At 36.6% G+C, this 19,075-nt stretch overlaps 1 protein-coding gene across 3 annotated transcripts in view; it reads right to left on the bottom strand.

Moving 5' to 3' along the window:
* LOC127953863 (SRC kinase signaling inhibitor 1) overlaps positions 1–16,845 on the bottom strand; it is a 106,888-nt gene extending 90,043 nt beyond the window's left edge. Inside the window, exon 1 of one of the 3 annotated variants that reach the window (XM_052553210.1) lies at positions 16,452–16,845. In XM_052553210.1, the coding sequence (XP_052409170.1) occupies positions 16,452–16,477 (26 nt within the window). In that variant the 5' untranslated portion in view covers positions 16,478–16,845. The remainder of the gene's footprint in view (positions 1–16,451) is intronic. The other 2 variants (XM_052553211.1, XM_052553214.1) reach the window with 2 other exon arrangements.
* Positions 16,846–19,075: the final 2,230 nt, after the last annotated feature.

The raw sequence follows: 19,075 nt of genomic DNA, 5'->3' as shown, positions 1-19,075 counted from the left end.
TTGCACTATTTTTGCACTATTTTTGCACATCCGTTTGGTGGAACAAAAATTACACACCTTTAAACACTCCCAGCAGTTTCACAGGTGTAAAACATGTAAACCAATGACAACTTTAAAAAACACATTCACAGTCTAGAAATGGCATTCCTCGTTCACTAGAGCACTGTGCATGCCGAAGGTCGAGTTGACGGAGCACAGCTCACAGCCAAATAGAGAACAGCGGGATCTGTGGCTCAGGACTCCATGTTGAAGAGTGGGCGGACATTGGCTGTCAATAGCCTTTATGCACACTGAACAAAAGATGGAAGGAATAATCCAGAGGGAGAGAGGAAAGAGACATAGCAATATCACAGCAAATCATGTGTCAAACAGAAAGAGGAGCAGGAAGGAAGGAGAAGAGGAGATAAAGTGAGCTAAATCAATACTGCTTCATATGCAGTGCATGTAAAAGTCAGATCATGCAGGACAAAAGGGGTAGGATGAGGAAATTTTAGACACAAATAGGAATAGTGGTATTGGTGTGCTTGTTTGTTTCGAGGAATTCATTCTCATTGTCTATGGACTGTGAATACCACTGCCTCAATTAGATTTTACATGATTCACAGGGCACTAAGCTCAAACAGCATAATGCAATTGTTTGGTATTACTACAATGTTGCTTTCAAAATTAGATAGATCGAGTGGTTACTAATGCTATTGAGCAAAGTTCTTTGAGAGTGAAATGTGCTGAATGTTATTAAAAGTTTAGGTATTTAAGTTTGAGCTTACTGCAGTGATGTTAGCATAGCGCTCAGATAGTGTTTAAGTACAGCACATTGACATTTAGGTTCAGCACAAGTGGTGTTTAGGTTAGTGTTCAAACAGTGTTTAAGTTAAGAGCAATGACATTTATATTAGCATTCAGACTGTTTAGATTCAATGCCGTACTGTTTATATAAATGTTCAGACAATGTTTAGGTTCAGTGCAGTAACAGTTATGTTAGCATTCAGATGATGATTAGGTTCAGTACAGTGACGTTTACGTTAGCATTCAGACAACGCTTTGGTTCAGTGCAGTGACGTTTACATTAGTGCTCATAATATGTTTAGGTTCAATGCAGTGATGTTTAAGTTAACAGACTGTGTTTAGGTTCATTGCAGTAAGTCACTGTGGTCATGCATGCATGAATTAATCAGGAGCTATTGTCATTATGGGGGGAACTTGAACATATATTTAGGTTAAGCACAGTGAAATCAGTGTTTATGCAGTCTTTGGGCGATTTATGCATTTTTGTTTTTCAGTCTTGGGTTGTGTAAAATCCAATTTCTTAATGTTCATGTAAATTCACTTTATTAAGCTAAAAGCTCTTAATCAGTTCCTGTGTAAAGGACCTTACATTTTGTCTCTACTCTTCACTTTCATTGATTCAAAAACTCTGAGCAATGGTGGGCATGGATTTTCCTTCAGTTGCTTGTTTGTGGTTGTTTAATTCCGCTGAAATGACTGCATATGGAATCTCATAAACTGTCTCGCAAGATCTTGTTTCTCAGTGGACAAACACACACATACTCAGTCTAATACAAGTACTTTCACATTCTCTTGCATTTCATACCAACCGGAAAAACTGGCTGTTTAAATGAAACCCATAAAACACAGAAGCCCTCCCACGGGAAACACTCACGCTCTGCATCAATAATTCCAGAAGTTCATGAATATTTGAAGATTCCATACCTGAGATGTAAAAGGAACAAAGAATGTTCGAGAGAAATGCAACGGAGTGCACAAGAGAGATTTAGAGCCTGAGAGTTTGTGTGTGTGAGTGAGTGACAGAGAGAAAAAGAGAGAGAGAGAGTGAAGGAAATGCCACCATTTTTGTCATCTAAGTGGATCTCTAAGTGTCAAGAGTTGTGAACAGTTATTGATGGCATTCCAGGATGGCCAAAAAAAAAAAAGAAAAAAGAGGAAGGCAACTCTTTGCAGAGTTCCAGAAAGTTCACTGAAACACATCCAGAGCATCTTGCCCAGGCAGATGCCAGCCAGCAGAAAGACACCACTTTGATACCTGTCCAACTGTGATGACATCACATCCAGTCCACACAGCAGGGGGCAACAGATGGTTTGTGTCATCTGCTATCAACCACGGGTGCTTTCTAAAACATCTTCCGCCTCGCAAAAGATGTTGTGATGGAAGATGAATAGATGAACACATGAGAGCAGGAATAAAAGTGAAGGAGGTTTCTTTCAAATGTCTCCATGACAACGGCATCTGCCTGGTCGAATGAGGCTATTTTATTTATTTTATTTATGGTCACACATCTGTAAGTGCACGAACAAGTGAGATTTGTTTTCTAAATAACATCTGAGTTATAATTATTAATAAAGGTCGTCAGTGATTTTATGCAGTGTTTCAGACCAGATTAAGATCTCTGAAGTGTTTTTTGTCAGGATGAGTGTCACACAAGGTCATGTGATCAGGATTTGTGTATCACAAAGCCCTCTGAAGTAAGACTTGTGATGTGTAGTTGGAGTAACATGCATATAAATAAGGGAAGGAATTCATTTGATTCAAATCGGATACTGCTACTTAAGTGTTCATTGAATAAAAAGCATTTATTCATAACACCCTGCAATGTTATCAAACATAGATGAGACTTGTTTCATGCATATTATAGGAGTTTAATGTATAATGACATAATATACTTTTTTAAATACTGTACGTGTATATAACACATCCATGTGCATTTATATAAATATTACATTATCACTGACTGATTTATTCATAAATTGTCATTTGAAAGCATTAAACTGAGTTATAAATGCCTGTTGATGTTTAATATGAAAATAAACATAATTTGGTTCTATCAGCTGTGTATTTTATCTTATTTAACCGTAGTCATGATAGCTGCATGTAACAGCCCATTTTCCACAAGTTGATATGACTCTTTAGGGTCTTGATGAAAAGTCTGTAACATACTTTGGTTAAAATTTCTCAATGGTAATGTAAAACAAAACCCTTTTACCCTGCCAAAAACAGCTCTTTTCAGAGCAAGCTGTTTTGCTGCATGCCGCTTTAAATGCTAATGAGCTCTGCTGACCCCGCCCCTCTCTTCCATGGGGTGGCGAGCCATTCTCTGAGAGACTGTAAATTTTTCCTGCATTCGTCTCAGAACTTGCTAACTAGCACGTTATTAGGAAAGGTGATTTGCAAAGATTCATTAAAAAAACTTAAGCTCATTTCTTCTGTAGGTGAAGCTGGATCATGAATGATTTGCACGAACATATAGACACATTTAGGTAGATCGGGGGCACATTCCCTTCAAAAGCAAACATAAACCAATGCGTCTTCAGTGGCTCAGATGTCGGAAGTAAATGATGACTGCTATGTTTATAATTACATCCAACAACAGAACACCTCAATTTTTTAAGAGACATTCTTGTCTACATCTGCTCCGGAGGTGAAACAATGGCGGCTCACTCAGGCAAGTCTAAGGTAAAACGCTACTATCAATCAAACTATCGTGGGTGGGGCCTGGGTCTTTGTGACGTCACACTGGCAGGAATCTGAGAATGGCTTGATTTAAGAAAAGGATAACGATGACCCTTAAAAAAAAAAAAAAGCTGGTTTTGATTATAACACTTCTTATTCCATTTACATCGGATGAGATACAATTATTCCACAGTCCACTGAATCCATGATGGAGATGCACCAGGATATAACACAAGCTTTATATAACTACATTATTAGCTAGTATGCAAAAAAGTCTAAACAAACAAGGAGAAGGGTACTGCAATCACAGACAACCCTATCAGACAGAATTAAAATTCTCAGAGACGGAAATACGATGAAATCAGAGATGAAAATGGATGGACAATGCAATAACCACATTCAGAATCTCACTGATGTAGCTTAATGTAATTGATTTCTGTGTATGTGTGTGTGTTCTGGCATCAGTCCATGTTATGATTTTGATCTTGATGAAGGTCAAACAACAGGCAGTTTAACTCACTCACGGGCATGAAAGCAACTCTCTCTCTCATTCCCTTTCCATTATTTCACTCCTCATCAGTGTTCCAGGCTGCAAGCCTTTCCTTTTCTGTTTCCTCCTTTCACTATCCTCACGTCACAAATCCATAGAGAGCATAAGCAATTTAACGGGACATTACCATAATGCATAATGCTAAAGCCAAACATCAGTTCACTACCACTTGCTCCAAATTTACATGTAACATTAAGCCACTACAAATGTGCATCCACTGCACTGCACCCCGAAAGCTTTGCTTGTAAACAAAACCTTGGTGTTCTCATTACTGTGCAACAAGACTTGGTAATTACAGACAACAAAATGACCTCACTTACAAACAGTGACTCAGACACACACGCTTCACTAAATAACTGAGCATGCCACGATGACATATGAACAGTGTTGGGAAGGTTACTCTGGAAATGTAATAGGTTACAAGTTACCCTATTTAAAATCGAATGAGTAGTGTAACTATTACAATTACTTTATTAAAGTAATGTAACTGATTACATTTGATTACTTTTTGATTACTTTTCGAAATTTCTAACCAATGTTTTCAACTGTTAATCATTTTGAAGCATTTATACATGATAGGGTTAACCTTACAGTGATACTCCACACTGAATACTGTCAGACTTTCAAAATCCTTCATCGCTTGGATTAAGATTAGGCTCATTTAATTTTAAACCACAGCCACCACAAAATCAGACTTTAGCACCTCTTTTTATTTTGCAATCAATATTAAATAAATATTTAAATTCATAACAAGAAATAGTAAATATTAATACTTATTCAGATGTAACCCATTTTCTAAACATTAACATTTTCTTAAGTAGCTGCAATTTAATTACAGATTACATTTTACATTTATTTTTGAATTAAATTATGTAACATGTTACACATAACTGGTTACTTCCCAACACTGCATAATATGACCATGAGCAGACAGAGTGGGTGGCAGAGATGAAGTTGAAACAATCATGCAAAATGGTCATAAAGTATAAACACAAAAATAAATTAAGGATAGTTAACACTTTATTTCGATAGTCCACTTTAGACATTATAAACTATATCTATAAGCTCATTCCATGTTACATCAAACTAATTTCAGAAACTTCCCTGGCTCTAGTTTTTTATTTAGTTATTAAGAAAGATTAACATAAATAGTGAAGAAATCCAAAGCATTAAATGTTATGGACGTATATTTATCCACTGTTTTATAGATGGGGGTCGAAATGCAATTTTTGGAGCCAAATTACAAGAGGGAAAAATGATTTCAGAATGTTGGCAGCATCATGTTATTTTTACACAAAGATAAGTAAGATCTGTTTGTTTTAGCAATCTGTTGCATTAAATGTCAATGGTGACATTTCAAAAATGGGGAAAACACTATTTGTTTCTGGAAACCTGCAAGCCTTTTGAACACAAGTTAAAAATCAAACTTTGGCACCAGGAATCTTTGGTTGCGTTGATGTGGAATGACCCCATAACTAAAATTACAACTCCATGCCAACAAAGCAGTCATTAGATTATTAAAGAAGACATTCTACTGGCTATAACTAACTTTGCAAGTATGTCAACTAATTCGACTAACTCTAACCCAGATGTCTAATACTCTAGTCTAATGAGAGTTAGCTGATTTGTAGTTGCAAATGAATCACCATTAGTTGACATGCAGTTTTTTATAGTTAGTAGAATGTCAACAGTGGACTATCGAAATCAAGTGTAACCAAAACATAACATCTGAAAGTGCCATGCAGTACCTATGTTGTTTATTGTTGAGATAGAAAAGAAAAACACAGTGATTTTCTTGTGAAAGAATGCTGGGGGATTGTTAGCAAGGTGTTATGAGTGCATCACCTCAGCCCTACCCATAACCCCCTCCGCCCCCACACACCTTCCACATCATCTCGGCCTGCTTTGTATTCTGGTCGCGCTGCCGTGTGCTCTCTCTCTCTCTCTCTCTTTCCAGCAGTGAAGGCTGAAGAACAGAGGGAGGGAGATGAGTGTCAGAGGGAGACCAGCCGATTACCATTTCAGTGCAAACACACACTTTCACGGTTTCAGAGCGACACAACAGACTGGTGCACACATACATACATATGACATATTTGTGCCAGGAATACCCATGAATCCCTAACCTTGTGCTGAAGGCCACTATTAAAAAAAAGTACAGATTAGATAGAGCTGTGTGAATGTGTGTGTGTGTGTGTGTTTAAATATACAGCCGGTACCGGATATTTCCCTCCATTTAGCGCTCAGTATTAAATATCATCCTGCAAACACACAGTCTACACGTGTAACTTTGCTCTCTTACTCATCTCCATACGTATGGAGTCCATACGTTGAGTGCAATTTAAGTATGTTGTTGGGACAGAAAAGAGAAACACAGTGATCTTCTCATGATCTTCTCATGATAATCACAAAGTGAAATAAATAATTTCAAAAGCTTTTGTGTGATGCCATTTAAATAAACATTTATAGAAATTATTGCAGTCCCACAACCACAATCAGGCTGTAATTTTGCTTATTTATATAAGATTTTCTTTCTTTTAGTGAGTATTTACGTATTATTATAAAATTAGCATTTATCATTTTATTCAATGAAAATATTTAAAATGTCATGACTATTACAATCATTCCCACCACAGTATGCTGTCAAACACATATAATCATTTAAAGGTTTGGGGTAAAGTCTTTTATTCTCACCAAAGCTCCATTTATTTAATACAGAAAACAGAACTATTGTAAAATATTATTACGATTTAAATTTTGAAAAATATACATAACCTATACTATATTTTAAAATGTAATTTATTCCTGTGACGCAAAGCTGTATTTTCAGCATCTTCAGTGTCACATGATCCTTCAGAAATCATACTACTATGCTGATTTGCTGCTCAAGAAACTTTTATTATTATTACCAATGTAGAAAATATTTTTATTGAAACTGTGATACATTTTTTCAGGAGTATATTAAAAGTTCTTCTGTAAAACATTATAAATTCTGTTACAACCACTTTTGAACAAATGAATGCATCATTCCTTGTAAAAAAACAATGTTATTCGATGGACAATGCTGGAATTGTTAATGGACAATTTAAATAAACTAGTGAGTGTTAAGAGTGAGTGCTGCGAATAGGACGACATCTCACAGGCTGCTTTTAAAAGCAGATATTTGTCTGCATGGGTCGCTCTGCTGAATGTGTTCATTCAATTGAGTGATGGAGCGCGGTGCCGATGGAGCCTCATTGTCTGCTACTAATGGCTAACAGCAAACAACTGTGGGCTCCTCAGGCCAGACAAAGTGGTGATTGCTTGTTTCTGTCTGCAGGCACAGACACAGGCTCCAGTCTGACCTAGTTCTGCTGCCGATAAAAAGAGAATTAAGAGCAGTCCAGCCACAAATCGCAGCGCTACTTCCAGTCCTGACAGGTGAACAGTCATTCACAGACGAATGACAATGAGAGGGAGATCAGGGGAATGCTTAAATACATGCAAAGGATAGAATAGAATAGAATAGAATAGAATAGAATAGAATAGAATAGAATAGAATAGAATAGAATAGAATAGAATTCAAGTATCAAATATGCCTAGAAATTTGTAATTTGTGTGAGACCAAGGTGAACCTAAATCGAAGATCAGGTGAACGTTTAAGATAAATACATGACAGTGACTTATGAGTAGATTTTTTTGTTCTACTAACATCAACAGACAAAAAAAATGTCAAAAAAACAAAAACAAAAAATACAGTGGACATGCAGGTAACTGCCAAAGTATCCAGTGAGTCTGACAAAGCCAGAGAGGGGCAGTGACTGCAGGAGAGGAAGAGCAGGCTCAGGCTCCTGTGTGGTTTCTGTGGTGCTGTGTGATTGCCTCGCTCTTTAATTATATCAGCTAATGATAAGAATCACTGAAGAATGACATGGAGCGAATATTATCGAGAAGTAACAGCTTCTGAAAGCCCCCTTTCATATTCAACTGAATATAAGAGACCATTCTGAATCAGAGCAATAAAGGTGCGCACATAATTTAATTTCATATGTCGGTGATTCTTCAATTAGGGGAAATTTTCTGCCTATTTAATAATCAAAATACAGTAAAAAATAAACAGTAATATTATGAAATGTTATCATTTGAAATATTTACTATTTTAATATATTGTAATGTGTAATTTATTATTGTGATGCAAAGCTGAATTTTCAGCATCATTACTCTTCAGTCTTCAGTGTCACATGACCCTTCTGGAAACATTATAGCATGCTGGTTTGCTGCTAAAAAGCATTTCCTATTATTATCAATGTTGAAAACAGTTGTGCTGCTGCCGTTGAACATTTTGTGGAAACTGTGATACATTTTTATTTCTCAGAATTATTTGATGAATAGAATGTTCAGGAGAACAATGTTTATTTTTAAAATACAAATCCTTTACGACATCATTTATTACACTGTATTTATTTATGTACATATTAATTTGGTTTTTATACACTGTAATTGTTATCTTTTTAACTAACAGTTAAAAATGGTTTTCATATTAGTTCCCATGTGGAACTTTTGAGCAGTGACAGCTTTTGTGTAGTGTAGTCAGGTTAATTCAGTCAAGTTAAGTAATATTTTCAACTCAAATAAACAAGTTATACACAATTAATCTGGTGAAAGAGATCGTCGTTCACACCTAGTATTAACATGCATCTCATTTCACCACTCGTAATTGAACTTCTTGACTTCACAAACGAGACCTCAAGCACAAACGAGACATCAAGCCGAGTCCTTGCTGTTATTACAGTTGAGTAAATTAACAGTTTGAGTGATTGGATCATAAACCATATTGGAGCCATTGACGACTGTTAATACTAGGAAAAATAATATAATATAATCCAGACCATCTAAACAAAACAGTCTGACAAAAGCAAAAGGACTGAATTATCATTAGCAGGATTAAGTCTACATGTACAAAGATGGACAGATGAAAAGAGAGAACACAGAGAAAGATGAGAAGAACGGCATGAGCGTGACAGGAAGGATGTCAAAGGGGATCTGGCTGTTCATTCATAAAGACTAATCGATTCACGGGAGGAAAGTGCTAAGAAAGCATTTGTGGGCTTTCTGTGCTCCCGGCAAATTACACACTGATTGATATGGATCTTATAGCAGCCAAGTGTCGGATTTATGAACTAAATCTGTAGATATGGACACACATATTCGAAAGCAATGCACACACAGAGCTGTGTTCAGGGGTGTAATTTTCAGATTTATTTTAGGGTTTATCTTGTGAGCCAAGACCTAAAACCTCGCAGTAAATCCTCTTTTATACACAAAAGCAAACACATATAGTCAAACAGACTGACTGATAACTTAGTAAAGGATTTTGGGGCCTAAATTAGCCATTATTGTGGCCCAACTGAAAAAAAAAATCCTTTGAAAAAATCTACCCTTTGCAGAAACAGACAGCGCTCCAATTAAATCAGATTGAGTCTGGAAAGAAATAACTGTCATTAAAGCGTCCCTGCTGTTATAAAGCCCCGGTGAATATACCAGCACCTGTTTGTGTGTGTGACTGAGAGAAACAAGAAGAGAACTAGTCAAAGGATAGACAGACGCCCCTCAAGGTTACCTGTCACAGCAATGTCATTGCTGGAGGCCGGGGTATCCCATGTTGCCATACACTGTGGATGAGATCTCTGGCTGATGTTTAGTGCTGCAGCAGTGATACTCTACGGTTTCCTCTTAAAAAAACACTGCGTCCAATCATCAACACACTGTCATAAAACCGTTATGTCATTGTTAGCCAATCACATGAGAGTTCATGCATATGATGGCAGAGCTCTCCTGAGGTTAAATGCATTCAGATTAACACGCAAAAATGTAATTTAAGATAGGAATATTGAAGTACACACAGCTATCAAAAATTCATAAACCGTAGTAATAATGGATATTTATCCCTAATGAATTTACTGTTACAACTATAATCTTTTACAATTCAATAAGCCTGGTGTTTTTTAATATAGCCAAAGTATTTTTTATTTACACTACTGTGTGAATGATGATTGCACATTACCACATTTTACACTGTATAAATACCAAAATAATATACACTTTTATCAATACAGGATATACTGTTCAAACGTTTGGGATCAAAAAGAGACATTTATGATGTTTCCGATTTGGATTTTAAATAAATGATATTCTTTTGAACTTTATTAAAAAAGTAAAATGTATCTTGGTGTCCACCAAATTAAGCAGCCCAATTGTTTTCAGTTGATTGGGAAACAAAAGATTGATTGATAATGATTGACTGATAATGATAATGTTTCTTGAGCAGCAAATCAGCATATTAAAATAATTTCTGAAGGATCACGTGAGTAATGATGATGAAAAATCAGTTTTACCATCATAGAAAGAAATGATATTTTAAAATGTATTAAAATAGAAAACAATTATTTTAAAAAGTTAAAATATTACACAAAATTACGGTTTATAAATTAAATGCTGGCTTGATAATCATAAGACACGAATAACACATGAATAACACATGTTGCGTTTTGCACAGCTAACCTGTGCCTAACCTAAGTTTAGTCACTGTAAAAAAACTCAAAACCCAAAATACATAATTCTGGCACTCTAGATATGGAGGTTAAGTAATTTCCCTGTTTTCCTTCTGTCATCTGCAAAATGACCGCTTCTCTTCTCTCATATGAGGATGTATAGTAAGTGTGCTGCTATACAATCACTGTATTATACTGAGCCTCCCTTTCAAACCCTGTTACACTAATTCAAAATCCATACTGAAAAACTGGCATGATGTAAATCCTCTCTCAATCCATGGCTTTATATTCAGACAGTAATATTAATGCAAGGCTTGTTCTATACAATTACACACGAGTGAAAAAACACAAAGCATCACTAGCCCACTATAACAGCACCTCAGGTTATAGTCACGCAACAGCAGAATACAGCTGTCAGTCCAGTTTGAAGTGCTAATGCTGTTCTTCTCATAAACATTTCAGTATACAGCCACATTTTTAACCACAGATACAACCTACATTTCGAGCAGTCACAACCAAAAACTTTGAGAAGGGTTTGTGGGTTGTATTTTTACTGGAAATTAATAATATTTGAGATGTAGTTCTGTGGCAAGTTTTTAAAATGTTCTCTGCGAATTTGCACTCTTGTCAATGAGATATTAGATCATTGCACTTTTTCCCATTCTGACCTATTATGAACAAAATTTTGGACTTCAGCCAACTGGTTAAGAAGTGTTGAGTAATACTGTAGCTTCTGCTCCTCCTACAGTGTGTTGAAGTTTACAAATAACAAGATACAAGAAGATAACAAGATGGTTTCCTGCCTAATAATACTCTCAGGTGGAGCTTTGATTATCCTGAATCAGAAAAAGGAGCAAATCCAAGCTGATCTGAATCATGCTTTTACACTTTTGCTCAGCTACCAAACTGTGCTCTACCAAATCAGCTGAGAAAACAGAAGGGAGATCATGACCTTGTATCTGTGAGGACAATTTTAAATATTAAGCGATTACATTAAGTGCACTATCATTACTCATCACTGTGGTGAAACATGAGTCAGAAAAATGGACTGACTCCTGTTGTATTTTCAGGACAGTTTGAGATAAAATGTGAGATAGTAACTAAATAGTTGAATATAGAAGCAGACAAAGACAACACATTTTACAATGCCGCACACAAACAGTTTTAAAGGGGTAATCCTCTGTGAATAAAATTACTATATTTTGAGTAATTGTCTAACCTCTTCTTGAGTATAACAATACTTCCTTTTTAATATCTGTTTGTAAGAATTGTTAAATGTCATTTGTAAGCATTCCTCTACCTGCCATTGACATATTCTGTGCAGAAACTCGAATCAGGCGCAAATCACTTCAACAGCACTCAAACAATCAGAACAGAGGCAAGACTGGGGTGGTGTCGGGATGGCTATTTTTACTTAGATCACAGGTGTAAATGCTGCTTTGAACATACATGACTATCCTGATACATGCAATACACAGTATTTTCTCCTGTTCAGCAGCTGAAAGGAGGTTAATGGGAGAGTTTACAAGTAGTGTGGAGTGCAGAAGCAGGATAAGAGAAGACACTTGTAAAAGTGCATTCAGTGAGATTACAGTATATATAATTCTGGTACGTTTCAAATGTATTCATGTTTTAAAAGTACCATTTTTTTGCCTTTTTAATCACAGTTACTGGTTACTACTGGTACTGCAGGTGGTCTGCTAATTATAATTTGTTCTAAAACTAAAGCAAAAAAAAATTACAAGTTAACTTTAAAGCTCAAATTGAAGACATAGTCCACCCAAAAATGAGTCCATCCTCAGGCCATGTAGAAGTAGGTGAAGATTTTTAGCTGACACTGTGTTTTTTGGTGATTCATAAAATCCAAGTCAACGGCTGCCCATTTTTGAGGGCAAGTAAATGAACAGCACATTTTCTCTTTTGGGTGAACTATCCCTTTAAGAAGTTGCTTCTTCAATGAGCCTTCTCTGTTAAAGGTATTTAAATTGAATGTACTGTATATTGCATTAAAATGTAATGACCAATTATAAGACTCTGTCCATCAACTATGATTATTTTAATAGCTTTGCTATGTAAGCAAAAGACAGAGATAAATTACTATGGTACTATACAGGTTTAATTATAGGACAGGTTCACAGTATGCAACACTCACAGTATGTATGCACGCTACCAATCAAACGTTTTAAATGTTCAAACCTCTACATGATTTTTTTAAAGAAACTTATACTTTTATTCAAAAAGTATGCATTAAACTGATAATGGCTTTGGAAAGAGATTCTGTATTATATATGCTACAGCATTGGTATTGGGAAACATTGAAAAGCACATCACACAACACAATATCACACAACCATGAGAATGAACCAAGATCACACTAGAAATCTCAACATCTTCAAGATTCATCCAGGAACTCTTTCTCCTTCATCTCTCTATCCGTTTCTTTCATCCCATTAGTGCTTTCATCCCCCTGTTTTCCTTCATCTCCATTTTATGCTTTCATTACACCCACCTGTCTGTCTTGAAACGTTTTTCTCCTTTTCATTCCTCAGAGCAATGCTCTTACACTCTCTGTCCTCCACACCTTTGACACCTCCACTTTCTGCACCCTTCGCTCTCTTATTTCCGGAACCTGCAACAGTCAGGTTCCGCAAATAAAAACTAATTTCCATTCATTCTTCTCCATTGGGAAATTGAATTTTAACAATAACTAATAATCTTTAAAGAACTGTTGTGAGTCTGAGGTTGTTTATACTCTTTTCAAACACATCTGGTCACATTAAGTCACCTTATTTTTAACAGCGGAATTTGGGGTGAAAAACTACATTACCCATGATGCTACACAGAAAATCCCACCAATCAGAGACTCACAGTGAGCAAACAACACCAAAAGATCTTAGGTCTGCCCACTCCCAAGAAGCACCGCAAATTATGTAATCAAGGCAGTCTCCCTACACTCTCAAAATACTTAAATATGTGTGTGTGAATGTGTGTGTGTGTATATAAAACCATATTTCAAAAACCACACTAACCACATTACATCAATATTGTATGCTGGTAACTGGTATCTTGCTGGTAAAAAATAGTCTAAAGGCCTTGACACACCATTCGACCGACGATTATGACAAAAACAAACAAACTTTTCCTTTCACAGAATTTACATGATAGCTGCCTGCTGGCTGCAGTGTTTGCGGTGTATTTAAGTGCAGCTTTTTGGCCCAGATGCACACGATGTGATGTGACAACACAGCCAGCTTTTATCTCCCCTAGTTCTGTAATGCTGATTTGGTTTGTCACGGCCTTAACACAGTGGTTTTTCAACCAGGGGGCCGGGGCTAACTAGGAGGCCTCAGTAAATTTCGATGATTTTAATTGATTTACTATAAAATATATTTTTTAAATAAATAAATAAATTGGCTAACAAAAACAGGAAATATTTTAATTCTGAATATTATGTATATAATTCTGAAATGAAATATATCTTTGAAAAACAATAGATCTCACAGTCGTGGAAAACTTGGATAAATTAAGTAGTCCAATTAAGATTGAAGTGAGATTTCTAGACCTGGAAAAGTCTTCTTTTTTTTTTTTTTTTTTTACGAATGACTGGAAAAATCATTGGAGTTAAAATAATGTTGAAACAACTGGTCTAGCAGTGTATGACCTGCTATAAATCATAAGATTTTTCAACAGGAAAAGAAAGAACTGAAGGAGAGAACTTGTCTTGTTCTACTGTTCTTGAGATTATCTGTAGTGAAGCTCCTGTAATAAGCATAAGTGTTCTCCATCTGTTTCTTCTTTTGTAGGCATACCGGCCCTCTCTTTTGTGCTTCCCAAAGCTGATCTGTCCCGAAAGAGTGTGGGTATGCCTCCTTCTCTCTGCCCGCCTTCCCCAGTCTCACTTCAAGCAAGCATTCCCTTAGTTTCAATCCATCTCTCTATCTCTCATCTGCTGTATATGTGCTTTACTGTGTTGAAGATTTTTCTCATCTTCTCTAGTAGCATTTCTGTCTCAGGCCTCATATGGAAACTTCTTATCGTTCTTCTCATGCTTTATTCTTTCTCCCAGCAGACTTCAGGGACAAATGCCTCTAAGCACCTCTTTGCCCATCTCTCTTCCATTGGCTTTTTCTATCTTTTTTGTTTTTCTGCCTGCATTTCGCAGCCTTCTTCCTGTAAGAGTTACTTTGAAACTGTGAAATACAAGACAGAAGAGGAATCTCTTTCTCAAGAAAAAGAATGCAAAACTCAGCATGATGCTAAACTGCTGTAGGTGGTAGCCTGGATGTTGGTATGCAGTTGCTTTGTAGTTCTTCAACTAGGGGTTTATTGGTATATTGCTACATGGTAGCTAGGGTGTTTTGGGTGGTCATAAAGCCATGGTCACATTGGACTTTGTCTTTGATCATGTAAAATTTCTACAGACACTATTTTTACCATATGAATCATCAAATGTCAACTTTGGAACAGCAAAATTAATGAGTCTGCATTTGTGCAAAAAAGTCGGACTACACCTTTAAGGGTACCGTTCACCCAAAAATGAAAATTCTGTCATTAATTACTCTTATGTTGTTCTAAACCCGGAAGAACTTTGTTTGTCTTCGGAACACAAATGAAGATATTTTTTGATGAAATCTGTGAGCTTTCTGACCCTGCACAGACAGCAATGTAACTGACACATTCAAGGCCTAGAATGATAGTGAGGACATCATTACTAGAAAGTATACTGTCTGGTAGCTTCATAAAATTATACTTGAACAACTGATGTCACAAGGACTATTTTAACAATACCCTTACTACCTTTCTGAGCCTTAAACGTGGTATAAAACTCTCAGATTTCAACGAAAATGTTTGAATGTGTTCCAAAAATAAATGAAGATCTTACAGCTTTGGAACAACATGATGGTGAGTAATTAATTACATTTTTAGATGAACTATTCTTTTAAGAAGCCATAATCTGGCATCATTTATCACCCTCAAGATAACAAAAGAAAATATTTTGGGGAGTAAAAATTGTCCTTACAATGAAAGTCAATGGCGTTTCAATGTTGATTTAGACCTCATTGATTTTCACTGTATGGACAAAAATAATTTAACATTCTTTAAAATAATATAAAGGTTTGGAATGACATCAAGGTGAGCAAATAAAATCTTTATTTCTGAGTAAAAAAGATCTTAAATTCTTTTTAAATTGTAATTGTTTTATAGTCCAACAGATATGCCCACATGCTTAGAAAAGTAATAGCAAAATAATATCATTTCTACTCAAAAAACCACAATTTGAAGTCCGTAGCACAAACAATGCGAGTCAAGTTGCACATAAGTTAATTCCTTGGGGTTCAAACAGTAATTGCCTTCACAAGCGCCACAAAATTCTCTCCGACAACGTGCTCACACACTCACTTCAGGTTTAATGGGTGCGATGACTTCCTCTGCTTCTTATGGTATTCCTACACAGCCACTGAAAGCTCAGACACGAAACCACAAATACACACACCTACACGCAAGCACGCACAAACACACACACACACACGTTCAAGCATCATTAGCGATGCTTGTTTTCACCCTCTCCCTTTTTCCTATCTTCCCGTTTCTCCAGGAATGGATCCCTCAATTCATATCTGAGCTCCCACACCCACTGAGCCATCCTCATCACTCCCATCCCTGGAAACCCTGCTCACCGGCAGAGCCCCCAGATCCCACAGACACAGAGCAATCGGCATGAAGCACCAAAGGACACTCTGCACATAAACACACACACACACACAAACACATACACACACCCTCCACCCCACCTTGCCCCACCCCCTCACCAAAAAAGAAAAAAAAAAACCTTGGATGAGGAAACCAACAAACACAGCAAACAGCAAAATACTGCTACATAAGAATGGATGAAGATAAGGTTGACATGCCTTGGGATGGTGCATTTCCCATAATGCCTTCACTGTGCTCCACTGCCTACAAGAGAGAGCCACCAGCCTGCTTCCTGATCCACCCTCCTGGTCCTCCTCCTCTCTTGTCTTCTCTCCGTGTCGTTAGCCTCTCCCGGAGCCGGCTGCGCTTCTATTCGCTCCGTTTTTCCTTCCGTCCCAGCCTTCCTTTGTCTCGCTCGCTCGCTCCTGTCCTCTGTTCCTCTCCCTCTCTCTCTGAGCGTGCGAGATGGGCTTTCTCCAGCTGGTTCTCGCGGACAGCGCCGTACGCGTGTGAGGCGATGTGTGTGTGTGTGTGTGTGTGTGTGCAACTCAGGGAGAACGAGTGTGTGCGGTTTTGTATGTGTGCGTGTGTGTGTATATATCCTTGCTTTGCGCCGTACAATTAAACTGGTTTACGAGTGTTGGAGAAGCTGCAAATAGCTTTTACTAAACACACAGCTTGAACTAAGCGAAAAGAAAGAAAAAACTAAACATTCAGTGACAGATTAGCATGGTTTTGTTGTTATCCCCTCTCTCTCTCTTAAAGGTACAGTCTGTTCTCTGCAGTGATTGTGCTAATCTCTTTTCTCTTTGCCCTTCTCTCTTTCTCGGTCTCTGCAGACTTCTTTGTAGAGGAATATTAGGAGCTCTAGGGATCGGAGCTCTCCGTGGTTCTGAAAGTCACGGTAAGGTCCCTAGGGAGCGGTGCTGAGGCGGGGGAGGGAGGGGGAGCCACGGAGGTCCCTCTATAGGCTCAGAGAGACCACCAGGAGACGAAGCCACGAAGGTGACCAAATTTAACATCCAAATGAAGGTGGGAAGGAGTTAAATGGTTAGTTTACTCAATAATTAAATACAAATGTTGTCTTTTTTGACTTGCAGAAATGATAATACCACCAATACATTTGTTGTTGTTGTTATAATAATAATAATAATAATAATTTGAATATAATTAAATATTATTATTATTATTATTATTATTATTATTATTATTATATGTATTGAGACTATATGGTTAATTTTAAGTATTGTTAGAATAATAATAATTATTATTATTGTTGTTTAATTACTGTATTGATATTTTTTATTATTAATATTAATACTTATGCTTAATTATAGTTTTTGTTGTTGTTAATGTTGCTGTAATTTTAAAACATTATTCTGTTCCTTAAATATACTATTATTAACTATTAACTATGACTATTATTATGTTTAATTATGTTTTGTTGATATTTTTTAGTGCTATTTTAAATATTATTATTATTAGCTGTTTTTTATTATTTATATTCTCAAATAAATACGCACACATACTTGTCTCAAATGTTCGTTTAAATAGACATTATGTTTAGTTATATTAAGGTCATATTTCAATATGTTTAAAAACATTTCAAATCAATACATTGAAAAACTATGAAGTCGAACATATTTTTAAAATTATATGGAATTTAAAATATCTTATTCTGTGCTTCACAGGAGAATGAAAGTCATTCAGGTTTGGAATGACATAACGGTGAATATATTATGACAGAATTTAAGGTTTTGGTTGATCTAGCCTTTTAAATAATTAAGACAATGACAGCAATCAACAGTGTAAGTGTTATTCTAAGTATAAGTGAATGCATTGGCATTGCCAATTTTAGACAGGAGAGCATGGATGTGTGAAGGCGTGAGTGTGTTAAGCATAAGAAAACATATTTTAATAGTGATCCTGTGTGCGTGAGGGTTTGACAGGAGCGCAGCATGAAAGTGTCAAGCAAGTGTTGCATGATTTTGAAGAAACATGGTGAGGTTGCCATGACAGCAACATGTCCTTCTGCATGGAGAGGGGAGAATGATGACTGTATGTCCATTAAGTGCAAGAAACACAGACATCCCTCCCTTATTCACATGAACAAAAACACATTAATAAACAGTCACACTAATACTCTTTTAATTCAGCTCTGTACCTCTGATCACAAATCAGGCCACCTTCTAATTAACATAATGACCATGAAATTTATCAACGTGAAAATGCTGCACAATGTTACACAATCACAGCCAATCAGAAGATGTGTGATGTTTAATGTGCATATACATAGAGCGGGACTTTGGACCAATGAGATTTCACTGTGGGCAGGGCTGCTCGAAGCAATGCTATAAAAATAGAAACCAAGTGATCAACAAAATGTTGTATGCCACAGTTGCTGCTAGTTAGGACAAAAGCTCAGGTTTACATGTTAGAAAGCTTTCATCGCTTGTCAAAATAACACATGGAGCCCACAGAGGACACGGTGTAACTGTGACATCATGCACTGCAGGAGAAAATGACATGGAACAGATGATGGAAGCATGAAGGATCATGCAGAGAACACGTAAGCTCATGCTAAGACAACACATCATGGTGCATGGACAAACCAGGAGCAACAGCAATGGAACAAATGGGTCACATAACATTTTAATGAAGGTCATGTTAAGGTCATACTTCAGTACTGTTCATACTAAGTCATACTTAGTCCTGCTGAGATCATAATAAGGATCTGGGAGATCATATTAATGATAAGTGGTCTCTTTCACCCCCTTTTTTTTTTTTTTTGCAGCAGGCAGCAGGACACATGACCAAAGGAAAATTTATGTTTTAATA

This window comes from Carassius gibelio, chromosome B3 (genome assembly GCF_023724105.1).
Source record: "Carassius gibelio isolate Cgi1373 ecotype wild population from Czech Republic chromosome B3, carGib1.2-hapl.c, whole genome shotgun sequence".
In the NCBI taxonomy this organism is placed as follows: Eukaryota; Metazoa; Chordata; class Actinopteri; order Cypriniformes; family Cyprinidae; genus Carassius; species Carassius gibelio.
Note: the sequence above shows the minus strand (reverse complement) of the source record. Positions and strands in the feature narration are given on the sequence as shown.